Source organism: Phymastichus coffea, unplaced genomic scaffold, assembly GCF_024137745.1.
Source record: "Phymastichus coffea isolate CEN01 unplaced genomic scaffold, Cenicafe_Pcof_1.1 PCOF00003, whole genome shotgun sequence".
Classification (NCBI taxonomy): domain Eukaryota; kingdom Metazoa; phylum Arthropoda; class Insecta; order Hymenoptera; family Eulophidae; genus Phymastichus; species Phymastichus coffea.
In genome coordinates this window covers 2,460,365-2,486,467 of record NW_026706814.1, presented here as the reverse complement: position 1 = coordinate 2,486,467, position 26,103 = coordinate 2,460,365, and the positions used below count along the sequence as shown (strand labels likewise).

Sequence of the window (26,103 nt, the reverse complement as noted above, 5' to 3'; positions counted from 1 at the left end):
TATGTATAACTAATACCATTATATTGATAAATTAATAAAATTTAAATATAATTGTGTTATTAGTATAATGGTATTAATTATATATAAATTTTATAATAATAATAACATATCTATTTACATTTAAATGATTTTGTTCTTTATATTATAAAAACAGAATGACAGAGAGAGAGAGAGTAAAAGAGAATGAAAAAAATAGGTACTTACAATATTGTTGTTGGTGGAGGCGTCAGCCGAATTGTTTCCGCTTCGTGGATGCCGTCGTCGTCGTCTCTCCTCAGCAAAGGTGTTCGCGGCTGCTTGACGACTTCGTCCACCGTTGCTTCATTCACTGGTAACATCACTCCGAAGACTTCATCTTCGGAAAGATCGCCGTCCTCGCCAAATGCTTCCATAGCTTGATCCAATGCGTCTTGCCACAGCCTATCGTCTGGCGCAAACAATTGCTACAGAACTCGATCTCTTACTTCACTATTATCTTCGCGCTGCATCTTGCTTCACCAAAGTTGACTTTCCAACCAAAAAAATCACTATGACGTAACGTTGCGAGGCGTTCGAATTTTATTCATTTTTGAAAACACCTGCCGCGCTTCGGTCATTGGTCGAAGATTTGGGAGTATGGGTGCAAGACTACGCGACAGCACTGATTTTGTTGCGCGTATAAGACGATCATAATTAGTGGTGGGAGTAGCTGAAGAAAAAGCGATTAGTACGGAGAAAAGACGCCAGTGTGTATTAATACAGGATCGCGATAGCGCATACGCTCTTTTTCTCACGCAACGGACGAAGAGTAGGTGATGGCAAGCCGTTGGTAGTGACAAGTTGCAGTGAACCAACGATCGGCCCTTTTCTGGGCCACTTTTTTCAAGTTGGCGAAGCTATACAATTCCGACAGTTAATTGATATCATCAATTAATATAAATTTAAAAACAGAACTTTTCAGTGCTAAATTTCAATTATAGACAAACTATTTCTTCAATAAAAAACTTATATTTATAAATCAGCACTTTTCAGTGCTATTAAAACGTATGTTTAAATATAACATAGCCTAACTATTTGTTCAATAAAAAAACTTATATAATTTTTTATAAATCAGCACTTTTAAGTGCTATTCAAACGTATGCGCAAATATATCGTAGCCGCAAAGGTAAGTACTAAAAAACAAACGTTTCAACAAAAAAACAATAACAATTTCAAATTACGAATGAATTCAGCCTTGTGTTTTTTCTTTATTCTTACCCCTCCATTTTCAGCGAAACAAGCAGGTAAGTATAAGGTAAGTATTTTTTAATTAGTTAAAAAAATATACTATATTAAAATAGTTAATTTAGTGTACAAAATAATACTAAAAAAAATGATAATTTTTTCCTAAATCATGAAGTAATATACAGTTATTACGCACTATCTATAGAAAGAGCGACAATAGCTCAGACGGTAGACCACTGTCTTGTAGATGCAAAGGAGGCTAGGTTTGATTCTCCTGTATGTCTATTACTGAAAGATTATTACGAGAAAAAAATTCGATAAATAATGTTACAAATTTTTTCTTATAGAGTATTAGATGTAGACAATTTAATTATTTATATGTAAATTGTCAACAATGAAATTTAACAGAAAGGACAGGTAATTTCTTCTTAATTAAAATAATTGAAATATCATTATTAAAAAAACAATAACAATAAGAAAATATCTCTAAAATCAGTGCGTATATGCGACAGATATAAATGACGTCACTCGCACAGACCGTTGAGTCAATTCGCCACAAGTTGTATGCTTTACATACGCATACACTGCCCGTCAATCACTTTTGCCATGCTTACCTCAAAATTAGGCAAATTTGAAAGTTTTGTATCTCGGTCGGAAATCATCGTATCACAAAAAACCGCACGGCATTTTAAAAGTAATTGCAAAAACTTCCATTTAAGACGTGCAGAGACTTAAAAATGAAAATATGTGTTTTATACAGTAAAAAAACTGATTAAAAAAATTTCACTTTTTTTAACCCCGACTTAAATCAATGCCAATTTAGAACCAGGCGGTGGAGGGCAAATCGCCTTAAGGGGTTCAGAGGGTAATGTCTTTCCCTTTAAAATGAGCTCCCGCGGTGTTCTATCCGATGTTTTTTAACCGAGTTACGGCGTTTTTTGTAAAAAACAACCTTTTTTTCCAATCCTCAATTACTTCGATTTGCGTACGTTTTGGAAAAAAATGCCAAAGAGAAAAAAGTTTCATTTTGTGTCCAAGAATACGAAAATAAAGTCAAAATAAAGAAATAGAGAAAAACTTTTTTTTCGGTTTTTTTGCGCATTAAAAAAATAAAGGAATTTAACTTTTTTTTACGCTTAGTTTTAAAATGTCTTTTAATTTTTGTGATTTTCTACGCCCCTAGACATTTTCATTTTTAAGTCTCTGCGCGTCTTTAATGGAAGCTTTTGCAATTACCTTTAAAATTCCCTGCGGTTTTTTGTGATACGATGATTTCCGACCGAGATACAAAACTTTCAAGCTTACCTAATTTTGAGGTAAGCATGGCAAAAGTGATTGACGGGCAGTGTACATACGCGCACGCGCGCGCGCACATATATGTATAACTCAACAAATTAAATGAATTTTTTTTTTGTATGGAATGTATGGCATGTATGGAATGAATGGAATGTATGGCACGTACGGTATGTATGGAATTTTTTTTATTGGAGGGGGGAAATCTCAATCGTCCGTTATAAAAATGAGCTGCATCTCATCAGCAGTCGCATTCGCATCCAGAGTGAACTAGTGTAAAATGTGAAAGAAAAAAAGGTTATACGGACATTCTACAATGAGCTTCAACAAGATTGACTATAGGTAATTATTTGTTTTATTGTTTATAGAACATACTTTATATATTCTTTTCAATATTTTTTTTATTTGTGCAGATTTGAGCAAGCGAGGCTGGATAGCTTCACGTCTCAATGGACATGCGCACACGTACGACCAGCAGATCTTGCTGCGGCAAGCTTTTATTATACGGGGCAGATCGATCAAGTGCGCTGTTTTGAATGTGGTATGGAAGTCTGTCGTTGGGAAGAATGTGACGACCCTATGACGGGACATAAGGGCTGAGATGGCGACTGCCTTTTCATTCGTAACAGAAGTTGCGGCAATGTGCCGATTGGATCGAGCCCCGTACCGGTACCTCCTCGAAGAAATAGTAAAGATCTTTGAGGACCGTATAAGCTCGAGTATCGGGTAGCAACAGCGTGCGCAACAACTAGCCCACCTTCGAGTACAGAAGAGCCTGCGTTATCGTTATCGATAGAGAGCCTTGTTACAAAGCTTTTTTTCGATTTACATTTGACGGAGAAATGTGCTTCGAAAACCATATCAAATGCAACTATTGGTATGGTATCTGTTTGCGAAGAATTTGTACGTGGTTATAAGAAGAGTATAGATAAACAAAATGAAAAAATGAATAAAATTCGCAAAAGGGTTGAAAAGTCGCAGCGAGATATAGGCAATATTTTGCGTCAACTTGAAATTACCAGATGTAAGATATGTTCGGATGCTAGGGTCGCTGTACTATTTTTACCTTGTGGACATATCACTGTATGCATAGAATGTGCATCAAGAATTGACGATTGTCCAATATGTCGTCAAACTACTACCAAACGCGTTCATGCTTATTTTGCGTAAATTTGTTCTTGTTTGGTTTTAATAAAGTTCCTATTATTTTTAAAAAATGTTTGTGTACTTTTTTTCTCTTTCAATTTAATATTTTTTGTATTTTAATGTTAAATTTTTTATTTTTGGAAATATGATTTTTTTTGTTTCTTATATATAATAATAATACACATTTCTAAAATTTATATATATTATAAGTGAGTAAAAAACAAGGATTGATCGATACGTTAATTTTTTTTAAATTTATTTTCAAAATTAGATATAAAAAATCAAATTATATATCACGACTTTTGCGAGCGAGCATCCATCTACTGATAACCAGCGCGTTTTTAAAGGCACACGGTGGATTTGATAGATACGCGTTGTAGTTACTGCATACGGAAATGCTATCGTTTGAAAGATTCTTGAGTGATGGACAACCCAAATCTTCAACGTGAACCACAGTCGTTCTGTAAAAAAAAATCATTAGATATCATTTTTTCTCTTTAAGATGATACGCGACAAAAAGACACTTACTGTGCATTGGTCAACAAATTTCTCAGCCATTTTGTTTTTTCAAGACCTTTGACAAAAATAGTTGCTCCAAAAAGTGTTTTTTTCATTATTTCTCCAAGATCGTTGTACGGTAAATCGCCATATTCCCACGGGATACCATGAAAATTTCCTGCTAACCACCGGTTTTTACACTGATTTTTCTTTAATAACCACTCCCATGGGTAAGGTGGTTTAAACAGAAGTACCGATGGAGTTGGATCTTCTTCCTAAGGACAAACAGCAATCTCCTTGAATACGAATTCGTTTAAGGTAGTTTTGAAGCCCTGTACGTCTACAACAAAATTTATCGTAGTAACTAAGGAATCGACGTCGACGACTGCGTCAATACAGTCGAATGAATGTCTTTTTATACTGAGCTTGCACTTGTTGATGCCCCACTATAATTTTTTGATCAATCAAAATCGTTCACCCCCTCCATACTTTTTCCAACCAATCAGCATTGACGAATAGTGAATATAACGCGATGGATTTGTCAAATCTGCTCAGTTGAGTAACTAGCATCATGGCTGAGTATTTCAAGAACACAGCTTTGTTGCTCTTGCGCGCACATCGTCTGACGAATGCAGGTTATGCTAGTGTCGAAGACATCGAAAGATGGTTGACACTGGGTTCATTGGCTTTGCGCAAAGCCGATGAGCTTTCTCGTTCGCCTAGCTTGATCGTGTCTGGTAGAAAGAAGCTGCAGGCAGCTATGTGCATGATAAGAAGCGTTTTACATCTGCTAAACGAATACAAGAGTAAGCTGTTGGCAGAGCCCCCTATTACCACCTCATCGATTGCCGAACCTGTGGTGAGCAAGCATAGCGAACAATCGATATACGAACCTCTTGTTATTTTGGATGTAGTTGGTGAAGGTCTCGAACCGGCTAGTACTACTACTACTGCTACTAGTACTACTACTACTACCACTACTACTACCACTACTACTACCACTACTACTAATACCACTACTACTACTACCACTACTACTACTACCACGACTTCTACTACCAATACTATTACTACCACCACTACTACTACCACCACTACTACTACCACGACTACTACTACCACTACTACTACTACCACTACTACTACCACTACTACTACTACCACTACTACTACTACCAATACTACTACTACCACTACTACTACTACCACTACTACTACTACCAATACTACTACTACCACTACTACTACTACCACTACTACTACTACCACGACTTCTACTACCACTACTACTACTACCACGACTTCTACTACCACTACTATTACTACCACCACTTCTACTACCACCACTACTACTACCACGCATCTACTACCACTACTACTACTACCACTACTACTACTACCACTACTACTACTACTACCACTACCATTACTACTACTACTACCACTACTACTACTACTACCACTACCATTACTACTACTACTACCACTACAACGGCTGTTGTCAATCCAGCTCAAGACTCAACAGTTCGCTGGAACGACATCAATAGTGCGTTCAAAGGCAGAATAAAGACTGGTGTGATAACCAATCTGAAACATCTGGATTTGAATGCGTTTTTGAGGCATGCCAAACCATTATTCCATGCTCAAATTAAGGAGACCTTGAAGAAACATAGTTCTTTAAAAGTGAATGCCGTACTGGATGCCGAGTATGCAGTCGAAAAGAATAATTGCGATGAAAAGTTCGATGTGAAGCATTTCACTACGAAGATGGCGCCGATATAACTAACCACAGACATAGACGAGTGGTTCGTTGAAAACGTTTTACAACCAATTAGTAAGAGAACGGAAGAATTTCAAGAGCAAGACTCGGACTGGTCTCTTCGCGTTATATTAAACTTAACCGTAAATATCAGCAAGTACAATCCTATGAGGGCTGGTTCTTACATTGAATTGCCCAAGCCTATTAAAAGAAAGAGTCTATTAAAAGTCTGTGTGAACGTGCGGAACAACGACAACGAATGCTTCAAATGGGCCATCCTTTCGGCGATACATCCAGTCGCAAGGAATGCATGCCGTGTCACTGCCTATACTACTCATTAAGATAAATATAATTTCAAATATCTATAATTTCCAGTACACCCGAAAGAAGCCGTGAAATTTGAAAAGCAAAACAACGTTTCAGTGAACGTGTACTTTTTAAATTTGAATAATGGGTCCGACGATGTGTTGCCGCAACATTTGACCGATGAGAAAAAAGACAGGCACGTGAATCTTCTTCTAGTGAAAAATTATTATATCGATGTTAATGCCGATGTGAACGAAGAACAGCAGCAGCAGTAGCAGCAGCAGCAGCAGCAGCAGCAGCAGCAGCAGCAGCAGCAGCAGCAGCAGCAGTAAATGGAACGTCCTGGTATACCTTACAAAGTGCACTAGGTTTGGATAAAAGACTTATCTCGATTGATGTATCGACAGTTGTCATTTCGCAAATGTAAGTCGTACATATGCGATCGTTCTTGCACTATTTTCTAACTGAAGAGAGATTGAAAACGCACGAGATCGACTGTAAAAATGTGAATATGTGTAAAATTGTGCTTCCCAGTGGCAAGGATAAATATTTACAATTTGAAAACTTTAAAAATGAGTGCGCGGTACCGTTCGTCGTGTACGCCGATTTTGAGAGTCTCTTGGTAGCGGTATCCAACGACGAGTGGATCTATCAACGTCATAAACCGTACAGCGTTGGATTTTTCGTCAAGTGTAGCTACGATGACTCTCTTTCGCGTTATCGAAGCTACACACAGAAAACTGTCGATGATGTTGGTCCGGCCAAGTGGTTCGTTCGCAATCTTCACGATTTGGCCAAATATCAGCACGAGTTGTATAGAAGCCCTCAGCCTATGGAAAATTCAAAGTTCTAAGAGTCATTTAACTTTCTTCGTGTTACGCTATGTCACATATGTAATAGGCCTTTTGTCGAGAAAAAAAAGACAGAAAAGTTCGCGATCATTGTCACTTTATGGGAAAGTATCGTGGAGCTGCTCACAGCACGTATAACATTGCTTATCAAGAAACGCGAACTATACTCGTTTTTTTTCACAATCTCAATGGATACGATGCGCATTTATTTATCCGGGAAATCGCGAACGAATTTCCCGGTCGAGTGAGCCTCATTCCTCAAACCAAGAAAATTACATATCTTTTACGAAGTACGTGGAAGGTACCGATATAAAGCTGCGTTTCGTCGATTTGTTTCGATTTATGGCGTCTTCGCTCGACAAACTATCGTCGTACTTGGAAAAACACGATATTCTAAATCGACATTTTCAGCAAGATGACGGATACACACTGCCGCAGATTGCCCTATTCAAGAGAAAAGGTGTATTTCCGTATGACTATGTGTCGTCGTTTACAAAACTCGAGAAGACGACGACGCTTCCACGAAAGCAAGATTTTTACAGCAGTCTGTACGATTCGGATATCAGCGACGAAGAGTACAGTCACGCGGAGAACGTTTGGAGAACATTCGACATCACCGATCTCGGCCGAAGTTTTTGAAATTTTCAAAGCCAAGTGTCGAGCGGCGTATCGTTTGGATCCGGCCTACTACTATACGACGCCCGGATTGAGTTGGGACGCCATGTTAAAGTATACGGGTGTAAGGTTGGAGCTCTTGACGGATATCGACATGCTCATATTTGTCGAACGCGGCATTCGCGGTGGAATTAGCCAGTGTTGCAACAGGTATGCTGCCGCGAACAATCCATACATGGGCGACGACGACGACGACGGTGACTACGATCCACAGAAATATGACAAATATTTGATGTATTTCGACGTCAATAACCTTTACAGCTGGAGTATGATCGAGCCACTTCCACTCGGTGATTTCGAATGGTGCGACATTGACGCCGCCGCCAACTTTTCCTTCGATATTCCCGATGACTCATCCTTCGGTTACATACTCGAAGTGGATTTGGAGTATCCAGAAGAAATTCACGATGCGCACAGAGATATGCCATTTTGTCTAGAGCACAAAGCCGCTCCGGGATCCAAACAGAAAAAGCTCATGACGACTCTCGATGATAAGGAGCGTTACGTAATCCACTACAGAGCTCTAAAACAAGCAATAGGGTATGGCTTGCACCTCGCGAAGATACATCGGGTTTTAAAGTTTAAGCAGAGCCCATGGCTCAAGACGTACATCGATTTGAATAGCGAGTTGCGTAAGCGGGCGGCAAACGAATTCGAAAAAATGCTGTACAAACTGTTCAACAATGCGGTATACGGCAAGACCATGGAAAATGAGAAGAAACGAATCGACGTGAAGTTGGTGAACAAGTAGGAGGGGCGATACGATGCTGAAGCTCTGATAGTTCGACCAAATTTCCACAGTAGTGACATTTTCGACGACGAACTGGTGGCGATTCAACTGTTGCGTACGGAAATCATCGTGAAAAAATCCATTTACATAGGTCTCGCTGTTCTCGACTTGTCCAAGACGCTCGTGTATCGATTTCACTACGACTACATGCGCGGTGCCACCGTTGGTGAGGAGCGTTGCAAGCTTCTGTACACCAACACGGACAGTCTCGTGTAGGAAATCACCAAAGTAGACATGTACGAGGTCATGCGTCGTGATATTCACGAATTCGATACGTCGGATTTTCCAGAGCCGAATCGCTTCGCGATTCCCAGAGCCAATAAGAGGGTGGTTGGCAAGATGAAGGACGAGAACGCCGGAATGCTCATGCTCGAGTTCGTGGGACTCAGAAGCAAAATGTACAGCGTGAGAGTTCGGAATAGAGATGCAATAAAGAAGGCAAAGGGGATCAAGAATTCGGTGCTGAATGCTACGATTAAGTTCGCGGACTACGTCAAATGTCTCCGAGAAAATGTGATTTTGAGCCAACAGCAAAAGTCCATCAGATCGCGTCATCATCAGTTGTACAGCGAGAGACAAAAAAAGATCGCGCTCAGCGTGCACGACGATAAACGCTTCTTGCTGCCCGGAACCACCGATACGCTTCCTTGGAGCCATTACGGCACTCCATTGGTGGAGAGGGAGGGGCGGATAGAAGCGTTGGGAATGATTGCAGTCGAGCCAACGGGCGCTGCTGCCGCTGCCACCGCCACCGCCGTAGCCACCATCGAGACGCCAGCCGCCGCCGCCATCGAGACGCCGTCGCCGAAAAAGAGCGGAGTGGGGGACGGGTTATATCAATCGGCACCCGAGGCTTAGCAGCTCATTCTCATTGAGACAAAGTTACCTGCAACTTCGACAACGACGACGACGACCACGAGTAGTGAGCAGCAGCAGCAGCAGCAGCAACAGCAACAGTCTTCTAATTTCATTCATAGTCAACTTACTCCAAGGAGAAGAAAGTTACTGGAAGCTCGGTTTGTCGATAAAATTAGAAAAATATAAAATTTCCGTGATTAAAAAATTACTCGAGGTAATTGTGATTTCTGTGTGTGTGTGTGTGTGTGTGTGTGTGTGTTTTGTTTCAAGTCAACTGAGTTTAAATATCATTGTTTTTTTTCTACTGATGGATCTCGCGCAGCTGAATAATTTAGCTTGTAATCAATTCAAACCCACTAAGAAGATTTATGAATTGGACACAGAATCCAAGTATACGAGTATTATCACCAGACTCAAACAAGTTGAAACACGATACGGTGCAAAAATCGTAGACGAAGTGAACGAGGAGTTTCAGCTGTTTCTACCAAACAAGGTATCGATTGCACTGATCGTGAATGAAAAGCTGTTCAACGATATGTTGGATTACGCTAATAAACTTAAATTATTTCTCACCCACAAGGGTGATGGTTGTATAGAATTTACAACTGCATAAATATATATATATATATATTTATAAAGGGAAAAACATGTGTTTTCTCAACTCGTAAAAGCACAAGACGCGATAAGACGAAAATATAGTTTATTGAAGCAACACCGAGAGTATACCGACGAAATCTTGAATAAGACATTCAAACCAATAGTCTATCCTCTTAAAGTCATAATAAGTGAGAAGGAAAAAAAATCTTCCCCCCGAAACACTCGTTACAGTTATTAAAAAGCCAAAATTTCTAAACAAAAAAAATTAAAATACGAAATCAATTCGGCTGATAATGTCGACAAGTATGAAACCACTCAGTCTAGTAGCGGAGATAGCGATGCTACTGTCACGCACAATACTACACAGTTTTATAACAGTTTATCCGACGAGCCGAGCGAGAATGAGCATTTAGCTGGCGACAAGTACACGAATGCATTGGATAAAAGTGTTTCGAATTTTGTGGACTTGATTTATGGAGTACGTAAAGAACGAAATGGATCATACACGCTAGGTAAATGTACGGTGATTTTTGACAAAAATAACGTAGACGTCGATGGTTTCAAGTATCCAAAAATACAGGGTTTAATCGAGTTACTGGTTGCAAAGCAACCTGATCAAAGTTTAACCACTTCCAATGATCTCAAGAGCTATAAAGAAATCTTGGAGATATCTAATATTCATAGGAAGAAAAATAATCCAAACGAGGCTATAAGAGCGCACAATAGTAATAAATTCAATAACATGATTGGTCCGTTATTTGGTTTGACTAAAAAAAATACAAAAGGAGGCGAGGGGCTGCTAGAGACGACTGGTACGTCTTTGCCTATCTACAAGGTTGCGCGAAACAATACTTCTATGGATTGCGTATGCTGGGATGATCTGAATGAGCTCGTAGATCGTCTTCGATTGTTAGTGGCTGAGCAATCAGCGAGTAACAATAATCACATCAACGAAATTCATTCGATAATCGCAGAATTACGCAAGGATGGATTTATATATATAATAAGAGCACACCTATCCTTCGAGCATTATCAAAATGAACGTCGACATATTTGGACATAAATATAAAGAGCAAGGAATCCACGGTCTTCGCGGTCCGCCCAGTATTGGGTTCAAGCTCACGAGCGAGTACCATTACGATCTAGAGAATAAAAGATTGGAAAATCTTGCTCTTCCGCTGCAGACTAAAGATGCTATAAATTGGGAAACTGCGGAAAACATCGTTCAGATGGCAATAAAATCTACGAGAGACGTGATCGCACGATTAAGGAGTGATCTTGAGGATTTGAATGCAATTATCAAAGAAGAATTACCATGAATAAAGTCAAGTGTTGAAAATTTAGAAAACAGTCGATTAAATGGAAACGGTGGTGGAGGAGTTGCACAAACCAACGAGACATAATTATCCAAGACAAAAGTACGACGTTCGAGGTATCGATGAGACGTGGCAACCCGATCTCGTCAATATGCAGGCTATTCTAGACAAAATCATGGCTACAATTGGCTTCTCACGATAATTGATAATTTTTGCAAGCACGCGTGAACTGTGCCAGTGAAAAGGAAAACCGGTCGCGATGTGACAGCGGCCATGAAATCTATTTTAGCGAAAGGTAGACGGCCAAAGAATCTTCATATGGATAAAAGCAAGGAATTCTACAATGCAGATTTCCAAGCTCTCGTGAAAAAATATAATATCAATCTGTATTCTACCAATAGTTCGCTCAAAGCTTCGATATACGGACGATTTAATCGCACGTTGAAGAACGCTATGTGGAAAAAGTTTAGTCTCCGTGGGAACTACAAATGGTTCGACGTACTACCGGAGCTCACAGCTGCTTACAATAATCGCAAACACAAAACTATTGGTATAAAACGTATCCAAGTTACAGCGGCGAATCAAGCTCAAGTATTAAAAAAATTTATACAATACGTTGGAAGAAGAGAAAGAAGAAAGCCAAAGTTCAAAGTTGGCAACAAAGTCAGAGTGAGCAAAGCGAAGCAAATATTTGAAAAGGGATATACACCAAATTGGTCAACGGAAATATTTACAATTGTGCGCGTGGCGCCAACAAATCCAACTACTTATCATTTGATAGATTATTAAAATAAGCCTAGCCTATGTGGCTTCTACGAACAGGAACTTCAGAAAACCAAATATCCCGACATCTATCTAGTGGAAAAGATTATTAAGAGGTGTGATAATCAAGTTTTCGTAAAGTGGTTAGGATTTGATGATACGCACAATAGTTGAATAAATAGAACCAAATTGTAGAGAAAAAAAAAGAAAACTATGTAGATTGAAGAATTAATAAATAAACACACACACACATATTTTGATTTGAAAATAATATAAAGAAAGTTTATTTTCTTCTTTTTTGTTTGTTATGCGTACATTGATATACATACATATACTCGTATATATACACTCCCGCCCAATAATCTTTGCCCACCTAAGAACAAAACGACTATAACTTTGAAACTCAATATCTCGGCTGGAAATACACCTACAGAGCTCTGCTGGGGCTCATTTGAAAGGGTTTTTCGAGCACTTTTCAATGGTGTATATTAAAATCATGCTTAGATATTTCCCTTGCAGATAGGACGGCGAATATCAAAACAAAAATTACGAAATTTTTGCTTTTTCTTTAACCGCTTGCCATTTCGAGAATAAAAATCGTAGAAAAATTCTAAACATAGCATTTTTTAGCTCTTTTTCTGCACTATCCAGAACACTCATTCAAAAATAATTTTCGTCTAAATTCAGCGATTATATGAGCATTTCATTCAAAAACAGTATCTATATTCATTGCTCTGTATCTCGGAAAATTCGAATTGTAGAAAAAAATTTTCTTGGAAGAAAATGCTCTATTTTGTAAGTAGAATACGTGAACGAAATTTCATAATCATATGAAAACATTTTTTTTTCAGTCGTAATATTAAGTAGTCTAATTTTTTCAATATTTCACTTTGGAATAATAAAACAGATCATTTATACTCGAAGCTATTATATTAATTGTAGACAAATTTTAATTGTATGCAAATCTCGATCAACGAAAAATCTAAGTAGAAAAATTAATCTAATCTACCAAAACTGACATAACTAATGATTAGTGAAAAAAATTTTTTTTTAATGTTGTTCTAATCTTCTAAAAAATTGTTTACCATAGTAACATATTATTGAAGTATGGCACCGAGAGATTTTAGTAAACGTTATCAAGTTATTGGATTTCACATAAATGGTAAAAGCAATCGTCAGATTGCTAGTATTCTCAATATTCCTCGTCGAACCGTAGACTACAATGTAAATAAATTTAAAAGTAGCGGCAGTGTTGAAGACAAGAAGCGCTCTGGTAGACCGCGGAAACGATTCTCTAGATCGTAATGGTACTCGCTCGTGAGCTTGAACCCAATACTGGTCGGACCGCGAAGACCGTGGACTCCTTGCTCTTTATATTTATGTCCAAATATGTCGACGTTCATTTTGATAATGCTCGAAGGATAGGTGTGCTCTTATTATATATATGAATCCATCCTTGCGTAATTCTTCGATTATCGAAGGAATTTCGTTGATGTGATTATTGTTACTCGCTGATTGCTCAGCCACTAACAATCGAAGACGATCTACGAGCTCATTCAGATCATCCCAGCATACGCAATCCATAGAAGTATTGTTTCGCGCAACCTTGTAGATAGGCAAAGACATACCAGTCGTCTCTAGCAGCCCCTCGCCTCCTTTTGTATTTTTTTTAGTCAAACCAAATAACGGACCAATCATGTTATTGAATTTATTACTATTGTGCGCTCTTATAGCCTCGTTTGGATTATTTTTCTTCCTATGAATATTAGATATCTCCAAGATTTCTTTATAGCTCTTGAGATCATTGGAAGTGGTTAAACTTTGATCAGGTTGCTTTGCAACCAGTAACTCGATTAAACCCTATGTTTTTGGATACTTGAAACCATCGACGTCTACGTTATTTTTGTCAAAAATCACCGTACATTTACCTAGCGTGTATGATCCATTTCGTTCTTTACGTCCTCCATAAATCAAGTCCACAAAATTCGAAACACTTTTATCCAATGCATTCGTGTACTTGTCACCAGCTAAATGCTCATTCTCGCTCGGCTCGTCGGATAAACTGTTATAAAACTGTGTAGTATTGTGCGTGACAGTAGCATCGCTATCTCTGCTACTAGACTGAGTGGTTTCATACTTGTCGACATTATCAGCCGAATTGATTTCGTATTTTAATTTTTTTTGTTTAGAAATTTCGGCTTTTTAATAACTGGAACGAGTGTTTCGGGGGGAAGATTTTTTTTCCTTCACACTTATTATGACTTTAAGAGGATCGACTATTGGTTTGAATGTCTTATTCAAGATTTCGTCGGTATACTCTCGGTGTTGCTTCAATAAACTATATTTTCGTCTTATCGCGTCTTGCGCTTTTACGAGTTGAGAAAACACATGTTTTTCCCTTTGATGATCAGCCATGTTAACGCTTCGACGATCATCGAGAGACTGTATACCGCATTACTATCGTGATATATTTATAACAAAACAATCAAAGCCCTTTCGATATCTTCCACAGTTTATAGCTCTGTCTTTGTCGATCACTAAAAACCCATATTTATCATCCAACCAGCATTTTGCACAAAGTTCTTTAAACTAATTGTAAGTCATATCTGAATTCACATGATCGTCGTATATATGTTTCATATTTGCTTCGCCTTGTCGAAAAATTGCCAATAAATTGACGTTATCTCTCACGAGATGCTTAGGAATACGCGCATACGTTTGCGAGAGATAGAAACAGTCGACGCTCCTTGTCTGCCCATACAAAAGAAAGCGCGTACATTGTCCTGTTTCTCACAGGCGATGTCGTCGAATATCATAATTGAATTAGGTAATGCATGATCGGGATCGATCACGGATTCGTGCTCCTTGAACGGAAAATACTTCACTCCGTCTATTGGCTTTAACATCTCTTCCAATAATTTATACTTTGGCTGATCAAGCGATTTCGAGTACACGTAAACATTTTCGAATTTAACGCCATTGGGGTGAGTGATAAGCGCCAAAAGACTGTTGGTCTTGCCACAGTTGGACGGACCACAAGAAATAGCTCTGATGCTATTCGGCAGTAAATCTCCGTGACGCTTTGGTTGCTTATCCTCCCGCACGATGACGTCAAAATTTTCTATAGGAAGTTTCACAGTTTGTTTCTTGAAATTCATACTCACGAGACAGAGTTCGAACGATAACTGACCACATGGCTATATATATATATATATCTGTTTTTATAGTTTCAAACGTTAGTCGTGTGTTGGACTTTATCGAGTGATGATCATATGCAAACGTCAAAGAGTAAAGAAAGGACGAGGATTCGTCAATATCATTAATAAACTTCCATTTGAAGTCCATATTCCAGATTATCAATATTTCGGACCAGGAACTAAGTTACAGATACGTTTAGCTCGCGGCAATCCAGGAATCAATCCTCTCGACGCAGCTTACAAGCAACATGATATAGTGTACTCGAAAAATCGAGAAAATATCCAGGCTAGAAATATCGTAGACAAAATTTTAGCTGAAAAAGCGATCAAAAGAGTCTTCGCTAATGATTCTAGTTTTGGTGAGAAAGCAGCTGCTTACGCTATATCTAACGCCGTGAAATTAAAATCAAAGTTTGGTATGGGTCTAGCGAAGAAAAGAAAGAAAACCAAGACGAAAGGATGCAAGAAATCGAAAAAGTTAGTTAATTTGAAAAGCGTGATCAAAGCGGTCACATTCAAATGGTCCAAGGATAAATGTGCGCGCAAAGTCATCGGTTCTGCTTTGAAATAAGCTCGTACAACCGTTAAAAAAGCTGGTGGAAAAGCAAACATCAACGTTCCACGAATTCTGCCAATATCAACTAAGATGGGTGGAGCTTTGCCCTTCCTCATACCACTTTTTGCAGGCTTGAGTGCAACTGGCGCTCTAGCTGGTGGCGCCGCGGGAATCGCAAAAGCCGTGAGTGATGCAAAGTCTGCAAAACAGCAATTGGAAGAGAACAAGAGACACAACAAAACAATGCAGGCCATTACTCTGGGAAAAAGCTTATATCTCAAACCTTATGAAAAAGGCTATGGACTTTATCACAAACCTTATCTGGGATCAGATTTGAAAAAAAAAAGTTCAAAATAAATTTACCGGATAGAGCCCTCACAAACGCCGTTTTGATAAAGTATGCAAAAATAGTGAGTATACCAAATTTTCGCGAAGTCTTCATGAGAAATGACTTATCGAGTTCTGGACCATATTTTCACGAATCAGCTATAGTCAATCTTGATGGCGTTGAAGGAACAGGAACGCACTGGGTGGCTTATCGCAAAATCGGAAAAAACGTCACATATTTCGATAGTTTTGGAGATCTTAGGCCACCTATTCATTTAATGATGTATCTTGGCGATATCGAGATCAAATATAATACGAAAAGATATCAAGATTTCAATTCTCACGTATGCGGTCATCTTTGCTTACAGTTTTTGTGCGAGGGTATAAAAATAAAGACAACGTGAAAATATCGGTAGTTATGTTCACACAGTCATGGAGGATTCGTTAACTCTGACGCTCTCGGGTAATTTTTCACTGTTGGAAGCGCATTATTTCCCACCAATCGAACTATCACAGCATAAACATTACAAGTTGGGCTTAGTCGAGTTCCTAACGTTCAACTCGATACCTAATATCGACGTACATAATAATAAATTTTTCGTCGCAAATCAAATTATCGACATACCTGTCGGGGCCTACGAGATCGACGACATTGATAAATTTCTTCGCAAAGTTGTGCAGCCTCTCTGTACTGATAATAATAATAATATAATATTAAGTTTGAAACCAAACAACAACACCTTGCATTGTACAATCAAGTGTTCGAAACCTATCGATTTTCGTCCGCAAAATTCTATCGGACGATTGTTGGGTTTTTCACAACGTACATTAGAGACAAACGTTTCTCACAACTCTGATCTGCCCGTCAGTATTCTCGGAGTGAACACTGTCAGAGTCAATTGTAATATAACCGCTGGAGCTTACTTGAACGGAAATACCGTTCACCATATTCACGAATTTTTTCCAGCAGTACCGCCTGGATATAAAATTATTGAAATTCCCTCTCACGTGATTTATCTTCCAGTTAGAAAAAAGTCTATAAATTATTTACAATTACGCATCATCAATCAAGACGTAAATTTAATTAATTTTCGCGGTGAAGTCATAACCATCAGATCATAACCTCAAAAGCGTATAATGGGAATTGTTTACGATTCAAAGAGTGGTAAGGGCTATTTAAGCATTGAAAAATGCAAACCCATCATCAGTCGTTGACTGAAATTGAAAATGTCAGCACGACGACCTCCAGTCATCAATCGTCTTCGGAAAGCGAAAGCTTTAACACATCAAAGCATAAAGTTTCTAAAAAGTCTTGGGTTAAGAGTAGTTCCAGGTGGAAAATAAATTGCCTAATTTTTTTTTGCTGCTGTTTTCAACGAAACAATGGAGAACATTCAGGAAATACAGTCACCTGTCGTATTCGACGAATCTTTGACTCATTGCGAGTTCCACGCTCATCAGCCTTACACTAATTCATTGTTCAAAAATACGAGGGTGGTCCGATAAGTACTTAGCCTCACCGCCCGATGGCGCCACTCTCGCAAAAGAAATATTCTGTCACGTGGTACAACCATCTCGATGGTTACTGTCAAGATTTCAGCCGGATCGGAGTTGTAGTTTATTTTTGAGAGCGTGTGAAAGCAAGTGTGTCCGTTGATTTTTGAAAAATGGAAAAAGAGCAGTATCGGTCGGTGATTTGATTCTTGTTTTTGGAAGGGAAATCACGCAGCGAAATCAAAAAGCGCTTGGATGCTATGTACGGTGACTCTTCTCCTTCGATGGCGACCGTTAAAAATTGGTTTAACGAGTTTCAACGTGGTCGCACGTCGATTTTTCAAGAGCCACGTCCAGGTGCTCCGAAAACGGCTACCACGGAGGATAACGTGACAAAAATTCACGATCTCGTATTGGCAGATCAACGATTGGAGGTGCGCGAGATAGCTAAGATCGTAGGCATCTCAAAAGACCGCGTGGGTCATATCCTGCATGAAATTTTGGGCATGAGAAAGCTGTCGGCGCGATGGGTGCCGCGTTTGCTCACTCCGAACAACAAGCGCAACCGTGAGACAACTTCAGAGCAATGTCTGACGCTGTTTAAGTGCAATCCGAAGGAGTTTCTGCATCGTTTCGTGACAGTCGACGAAACATGGATCCACTGGTATACACCAGAGACCAAGGAACAGTCGAAACAGCGGACTTTACCCGGCGAAAGTGCTCCGAAGAAGGCGAAGACTGCCCCAACCCGAACCCATCGGCCGGAAAGGTGATGGCCACCGTTTTCTGGGATTCACAAGGTGTGATCTACATCAACTACCTGGAGAGGGGCAAAACGGTCATAGGGCTGTACTATGCCGAATTATTGGGCCGATTCGACGTCGAATTGCAGAAAAAACGGCCCCATTTGGCGAAGAAAAAAGTGCTCTTCCACCATGACAACGCACCGGCTCACACCTCCGCCGTCGCCATGGCCAAATTGGTCGAATTAGGCTACGAACTGCTGCCTCGTCCACCGTATTCCCCAGATTAAGCCCCATGCGACTTCTTTTTGTTTCCAAACTTGAAAAAGTCACTTGCCGGGCAGAAATTTGAGTCGAATGAGGAGGTAATCGCTGCCACGGAAGCCTACTTTTCAGACCTCGAGGAAACGTATTTTTCAGATGGGTTAAAGATGTTGGAGCATCGCTGGGCTAAGTGCATCGAACTAAAAGGACACTATGTTGAAAAATAAAACGCCACATTTCCAAAATTTTAGTTTTTCTTTTGTAGGCTAAGTACTTATCGGACCACCCTCGTAGTGACGAGATTCGTATATCAGTTCAACATCAAGACTTGTGCCTTTTACCATGTCGCAGCTCGTTACACATTTGCGGATTACGTAGCAACAATAACACCTTGTTAACGAATACTGATTTTGTTAATAATGCCATTTGTCACATGTTTGAAGAAATTAGCTATGAGCTGAATGCTATAGAAATAGATAAATGTAAGAACGTTGGTCTCACAACCGTTATGAAGAACTGGTTATCTCTCACTTAAAGTCAATCCTTGATTGCCGAAAATGCCGGATGGATAAATACCTTAGAACAAAAGGACCGTAAAATAACTAATACGAATGCGACTTTGACATTTTGATTCCTCTGAGCTTCATATTTGGATTGGCTGAGGGCTATCGTAAAGTGCTAGTGAATATGAAACATGAATTAATTCTCATAAGATCGAGTACTGATTTAAATGCAGTTTATCAAACGAAGAAAACCGTGGGCGAGTTGAAGCTTACGAAGAATTCAAGATTAATGTAACATGCCTCGAATGGCTTATGCCCTATGTGACTGCATCGAATGCAGAGAAAATACGTCTACTCGACTTTCTAAAGCGAACGAAGTATTTTAATGAGTTTTCGTAGTTGGGAACTGTACGAATATCCAGCTCTGCCTGCAAACACAATTCACGTCTGGACAGTTAAAACGACAAATCATTTGGAGAAATCACGCTACATCATCTTAGCCTTCCAAACCATTCGAAAAAATGAATCAAACTCTAAGACTAGTATATTTGATCATTGTAACATTAGAAATGTCAAACTGTACCTCAACTCTCAGTGCTATCCATATGGTAATCTCAACATTGATTTCAGTAAAAACCAATAGGCAATGTTGTACGATATGTATGCCAATTTTTAAAACGTATACTACGGTAATGATGCCGAAGCGATGCTCAAAAAACTCGAATATAAAAATTACATGCCACTCGTAGTGATTGACTGTTCGAAACAAAACGAATCATTAAAGACTGCTCCAGTAGATGTGCGCTTGGAGTTCAAAATCAGAGAAAATGTTCCCAAAGGACTGTGTATTGTCTTATTCTACACGATCGCATCGTTCAATAAAATCCGATAAATGGAGATGTGAAGAAACTTATTTAGGAGAGGGGGGAAGGGTATTAAAAAATTGACTCTTTCCTTAAGCAGCTCAGTAGTAGCTTTCTATCGCAATGGAGTACGTAGAAGATATGCAAGGCTTCATGATGCCTGGCAAAACTTATTCTGTGAAAGAGTTAGCAATACTTCCACTTAACTACAACGAAGAACCGCTCGTACGCTTGTTCAAACCTCCCTTTCCATGGCGAAGACTAACGGAAAAATATAAGCGAGAAAATCTCTGGTTAGAACTCTACTATCATGAATTAACATGTAACTCTGGCTATTATAAATACGAAGAGCATAAATTCATCATCACAGATACACTCAAGGATGCCACAAAAATTTTCGAATCCGGAGAGTTGAAAAAAGAGTGGTTAGAACGATATGGCCTCAAAGTTTTCGATTTGAATGATTGGGGCTATTCACCTTTCGAAAAATTAAAATCAGTTACCGTGTAACTGATGCCCTAATCATAACGGCAAATACGTAACGACATGTGCACATCAAAACGTTAAATTAATGAAAAAGTTTTATATCGATGGCTGTTGTATGGATTGGGAAGAGAGCGGTGAAGTCGTTGAAGGATTTCTATAGTGATTTTGCTTTTCAAGTAAATACTTTGTAGAATAATATGTATTTTTTAAGAACATGTAGAATAAGATATATTTTTTATAAATAAAAAATTTTTGTTTCAATTGATTCAAAAAAATATTCTTTTATTTTTTTATTAAACCATCCAAAAAAACCGAAATTCTTCGCTGACTCTGACGATGACGGCAGCAGAAGCAACCGCAGCAGCAGCAGCAGCAGCAGCAGCAGCAGCAGCAGCAGTTCATAATTTTTATAATAAATTTTGTATTTTTTTATCAACAAAAAAAATTTATACAACATAGAATTTAGATGAAAAAAAAATGTTTATTTATTAGTTGAGGTGGTGTACAATGATGATATGTATACATATGATTATTAGTTCTTCTTTTCGTTATTGAACTGCTGACAGCCTTTTTGTTCAGGAAAATTTTTAGTATTGCTCGAAAATTTGGAAATACTTTGTTTCCATGTCGATGATTCTTTGTTCTTCTTTTCGTCCGGGTCTTCCTAGTATACACAATACGGTATTGCCCGTAGTAACAATGGTAGTAGCTCTAGCGGTAGAGCATCGGCCTGCGGATCCGCAGGACGCGCGTTCGATCCCCCGATCCGTCCGTCCGTTTTTTTTCCGATAAATCTAAAAATTTAACACACACACACATACACAATAAAAAAAATCAAAACGCGTAACACAGAACGCACGCGCTCATCGAGAATACATCAAATCGCGAGGAGAGAAGGAGGAGGGAGGGGGAAGTGCAGAGAACGCGCGTCAGAGCACATCAGCACAGTATGGGACAGGGGGGAATGCGTAGAACGCACGGGCATCACAGTGTAGGAGAGGGGAGAGTGCGTAGAACGCACAGCATAATACAGCAGAGCAGGGGGGGGAGAACGCACGCCATCAGATTAACTCAGTAGAGGAGGGAGGAGTGCGTAGAACACACCGGTATAACTCAGTAGGAGGAGGGGGGAGGTGAGTCGACAATGCACGGGCGGCTCAGTAAGGGGGTCGGGAGGTGAAGTGACAGTGCTGAGTTGAACATGCACACACCTCAACTCACACGCTTCAACTCAATGAGCTGATACCCCTCTGAGTTAAGGCCCCTCTGGCTTACTTACTGAGTTCAAGGAGGTGAAATTGTCAACTTAGTTTTCTGTCGGAAGTCATACCAGTATTTTTAGCTTATGTGTTATATTTACCAAATTATATTTTAATGTTAGTGATGCCTCAGAGCTGTAGTTATTGTCAATTGTGAAAACCATGAATTCCGTTTTAGTGCTTAAGAAGATAAAATCAGTGTGTGATATCCACATCTGAAGCTTATTTAGAGTATCTTGCAATATTTGTTAGGTAATGGACTAACTTTTTCTGAAATATTATTTATTCTCTCTTTGATTTTTACGTCACGCTTATTGCTTATCTGTTGTTGATATTCTACTAATCCTCGCTTGCTCTAAGAACTCGTAATCAGATTTTAAAGGTCTTTCGCTTCATTTTGAGCCTTCTGTACTAATTTTCAGCCGTTTTTTCATTTAAACGTATGCACAACAGCACTAAGCGTATAAACAGCAGATTGCAACAGTAATTAGCTTCGCAATGAACAACCATGAATATTCTTGACGAAGTTACTAATAACTATGTATATAACTTTACTGTTACACAGTATTATTATTTTTAGTTATAAATTACTTTTCGTAAGACATGAATAATAAAAAGCAAAATTGTTCCAAAAATTTTAATTGTTATTTTATAAAAAGTAATTTAAAATATAATAAATGAGAAGAATGGATGTCTCGGTTACAAAACGATTTTCGACTACACCACAAATCTAATTGCATTAGTGATATTAATATTGTTAGAAAAGTGATTCTAACTACACTGTTTTATGAATTAACTCTACAATGCTCCATTTGTGAATTTTTTTTATTGATAATATAAATATATGTTTTGTATTAATCCCAATTTCGTTGATTGAAACTTTCAGGAAAAATATTTTCAATTTTATCTGTCTGCGATAATGCTGTTCCTTTGGCAAGTGGTGTTATGTACACTCAACTTTATCAAGCTACGATTAGTACGAGACCAAATAGCATATTCTGGCTCACGTTTAGCACACAATGCGGTGTTTTCTTTCTTATAATGTAAGTACTTAATTAATGAAATTAACTCTGAAATATAGAAGAATATTTCATATATATATACTCTAGGGGAGTACCGTCTACTCGCTTCGTTTGTTAACCCCCCGTTTTTATCCCTATTCGTATTTCTATGGAGTTATATTTTTTTTAATCTGGTGATTTTAGGTATATTTTTAGATAAATAGTATATTTTTAGTAATATAGTAAATATTAGGTGTCATATCGTAGATATTTGGTGGTATGGTGAATTCTTAAATTATAGCATGAAGTTAATAAATGATTTTTTGTTAAAAAAAATGAGAATTAAAATTAAAACATAGTGAATTGTACTGAATTACTAGGACTGTCTGAAAAGTTTCCGACCTCAACCTGAAGATGGCAACACTTATGTACATAAGTTAAAAAATATATTTAAGCATGTTTTGAGAGATCCCAATAAAAATTTCAGCCATTTTAGACGCTTAGTTTTTATTTGATATAATCGTTTAACTGAGAGGTTGTGGAGATTTTCTTGAATATAGAAAAACTTAAGTATTGAGCTGTCATTAAATATTTGTTTTTAAAAGTGAATACGCAAATTAAAGAGGAGGTAGACACTCTTTACGGAGATTCTGCTTTATCATTTCCGACCGTAAAATGTTGAGCAGCAGAGTTTAAACGTGGCCGTATCAGCTTGACTGATGATGAGCGTGCAGGGCGACCAAAAACTGCAGCAGCCAACAATAAAAAAGCCATCGAGAAAGTTTATCAAATTGTACTGAACGATCGTCGAATTAAGGTTAGAGAGATAGAGGAAGTAACTGGAATATTAAAAGAACGCATTTGTCATATACTGACTGAAGAATTGGGTATGCGTAAGCTATTCACACGTTGGGTGCCGCGTTTGCTCACTTTGGATCAAAAACTCATTCGGATGAACATTTCAAAACCTTATTGACGCGGTTAAGCTAAACCAGTAGGATTTTTTCCGCCGATTCATAATTGTAGATGAAATTTGTATTCATCACTACACTCCGGAAACGCAAAAAAGGTCAAGACAGTGGATTGCAAAGGGTAAATCTGCTCCGAAAACGGCAAAGACGGTTTCATTGTCCGGAAAAGTTGTGATGATGCGTCATCACACGAAAAATTATACACTACCGGCACGATGCGGCAAAACAGCCACGACCGCATACACCCACCCACGCACTCCCGGATCTCGCGAACTATGACCTCTAGAAGCCTCCCTGACCGATTCGCACGACCCTTACGCTCGCGTACAACCCCTCGCGCACTCACGACCCGATCCGACCCTCCCCCGGGAAGCTAGAAGCCCCTAAAGTTTCCAGCTGCGATCAGCTGATAGCAAGCCCCCGTTAGTTAAGGTAGGCCTAGCTAGACTAGAAGTAGGAGCGACCGAGCGCGTGAGAGCAAGCGAGACCACCGATGCTAGACCGATCGGAAGCGAGCGAGGGGAATCGGTAAGACCAACGAGCGGTGGATAGAAGAGGATAGACAAGCGACGCTAGTTGACCGGCCAATCGTTATCAGCTTAGGGGTGGTCGGACTAATGAGTGAAAACCGACGCTATCTTCGCGACCAGTAGGCAAATTAGGAGCGAAGGACCGACCAATAAACAAATTGCGCGGGCAAAGAACATTAATATAGACGGCGCTGAGACCCGGCTTAGCAACAAGCCAGCCAATCGACAATAACTAAGGAGAAGTAAGCTAGGAGAAGCGGCGCGTCACCGAAAAACGGCGCGCCAGTGACCGTTAAGCCTCGACGGTGAGTAGTCCCGCCGAGCCTCGCTGTTGCGCGGTACCCAAGCAGAGAAGATAGATAAAGCAGAGAAAAGTGAGAGTAGTAGAGGAAATAGTGAAAGCAGCGAGTATAGAAAGAAGATAGTGAGAAAGTGAGAGTAGTAGAGGAAATAGTGAAAGCAGCGAGTATAGAAAGAAGATAGTGAGAAAAGTGAAAGTAGCGAATACAGAGAGAAAATAGTAATAGCGAATACAGAAAGAAGATAGTGAGAGCAGTGAGTACAGAGAAAACGGTGAGAGTAGTGAGAAAAATAGCGATAGAAAAATAGAAGCAACGACAGCACCAATAACGGAGGCGCATACGACAATAGTAGCGGCCGCTACAGCGGCCTTGGCGGCCGTAGCCGCGATAGTAATTGCCCGAAAAACTAACAGGAGTAAGTACCTTCTTTTCTACTACTGATTTTCTTTGTATGCCCGATGATCGCGAGATTGCCGCGCATTGCCGACCGCCGCGTTTCGGGAGTGCCGTACGACCTTCGCGCGTTCGATATAATAACATTCGCGCTCATTCATTGCTGACCTCCGAAAATCTTTTATAGAGCCGTTGTATTATCATTGTCCGCAAGACGAAGTTGCCGCGTAATTACCGAACGGGAGTGCCGCATGACCTTCGCGCGCATTACGCCTTGTGATCGAACATGTTTGCCGTTGTCTCCGAGCTTTTCTTTGTCACGTCGTTTCTTTGTCCCGCATCTAAAATTGTCGCATGATCGCCGAATGTCCGCGCGCGGGTATGCCGTATGACCTTCGCGCGCCCGTTGCCGTTGCTGCGCATGTTTTTGCCACCGACCTTCCGAGCGTCGTTTTGAGTGTCGCCGTACTGTTGTCATCCGAGAAACGAGTTTTCCTTAGAGTGCGCGTCTATGAATTCCTTTCCCGAGTCGACCTAAACATTACACGAGTCGTGCTAGACCTTCGTTCGACCGGCAAAATTCGAATACATTGTCGCCTTTATTTTGCTCGCGATCGTTGCTACAAAGTACCGTCAACACCGCGAACAGTAGCTAACCTTCGTGCGACCGATCGAATTCCTTCACTTATTTGCCTTGAACGAACTGGAATTTTCGCCGCGAGTAAACAGACCGACGTCGTGTAATCGTATCCGAAGTCCGAAGTATCCAACTGAATTATTGTCTGCCTAGGCCGACTTCGCGTCGTAGTACGCCACTCGCGTCCTCCAGTAACCTAGACCAGGCTGACCATCGCGAGGGATAGATCACTGGGGTTGACCTGGAAGTTTTCTTTTGCCGAATAAACCTGAATTATTTTAAGTCTGACTTGTTATTGACTGCACCCACTTGATCGCCTCATCCCCCGTAGCTTTCGCGATCGGTCTGAGATCGGTAAGCGCGTGCGCGACTGCCCTGATTATCACCTAGCCGGTAGCCGCCATCGCGGCCACCACGCCACCAGTCCACGGAAGGAGCTATCCCCTCAACCACTAGTCCGTCAGTCGGGGCGCCCCTACGACGCCCCCCTCGATGTACCCGCTTCTGGGTTAAGAGCCGCCAT

General features: G+C 39.7%; 1 protein-coding gene across 4 annotated transcripts in view; it reads left to right on the top strand.

The window, feature by feature from the left end:
* The window catches only part of LOC131664658 (proton-coupled folate transporter), a 690,091-nt gene that overhangs the window by 532,448 nt on the left and 131,540 nt on the right, over positions 1 to 26,103 (top strand). For 3 of the 4 annotated variants that reach the window (XM_058935980.1, XM_058935965.1, XM_058935957.1), the window contains one exon: positions 22,633 to 22,789. The exons of the other annotated variant lie outside the window; for it this stretch is intronic. In XM_058935980.1, the coding sequence (XP_058791963.1) occupies positions 22,633 to 22,789 (157 nt within the window). The remainder of the gene's footprint in view (positions 1 to 22,632; positions 22,790 to 26,103) is intronic. 4 annotated transcript variants of the gene reach the window in all.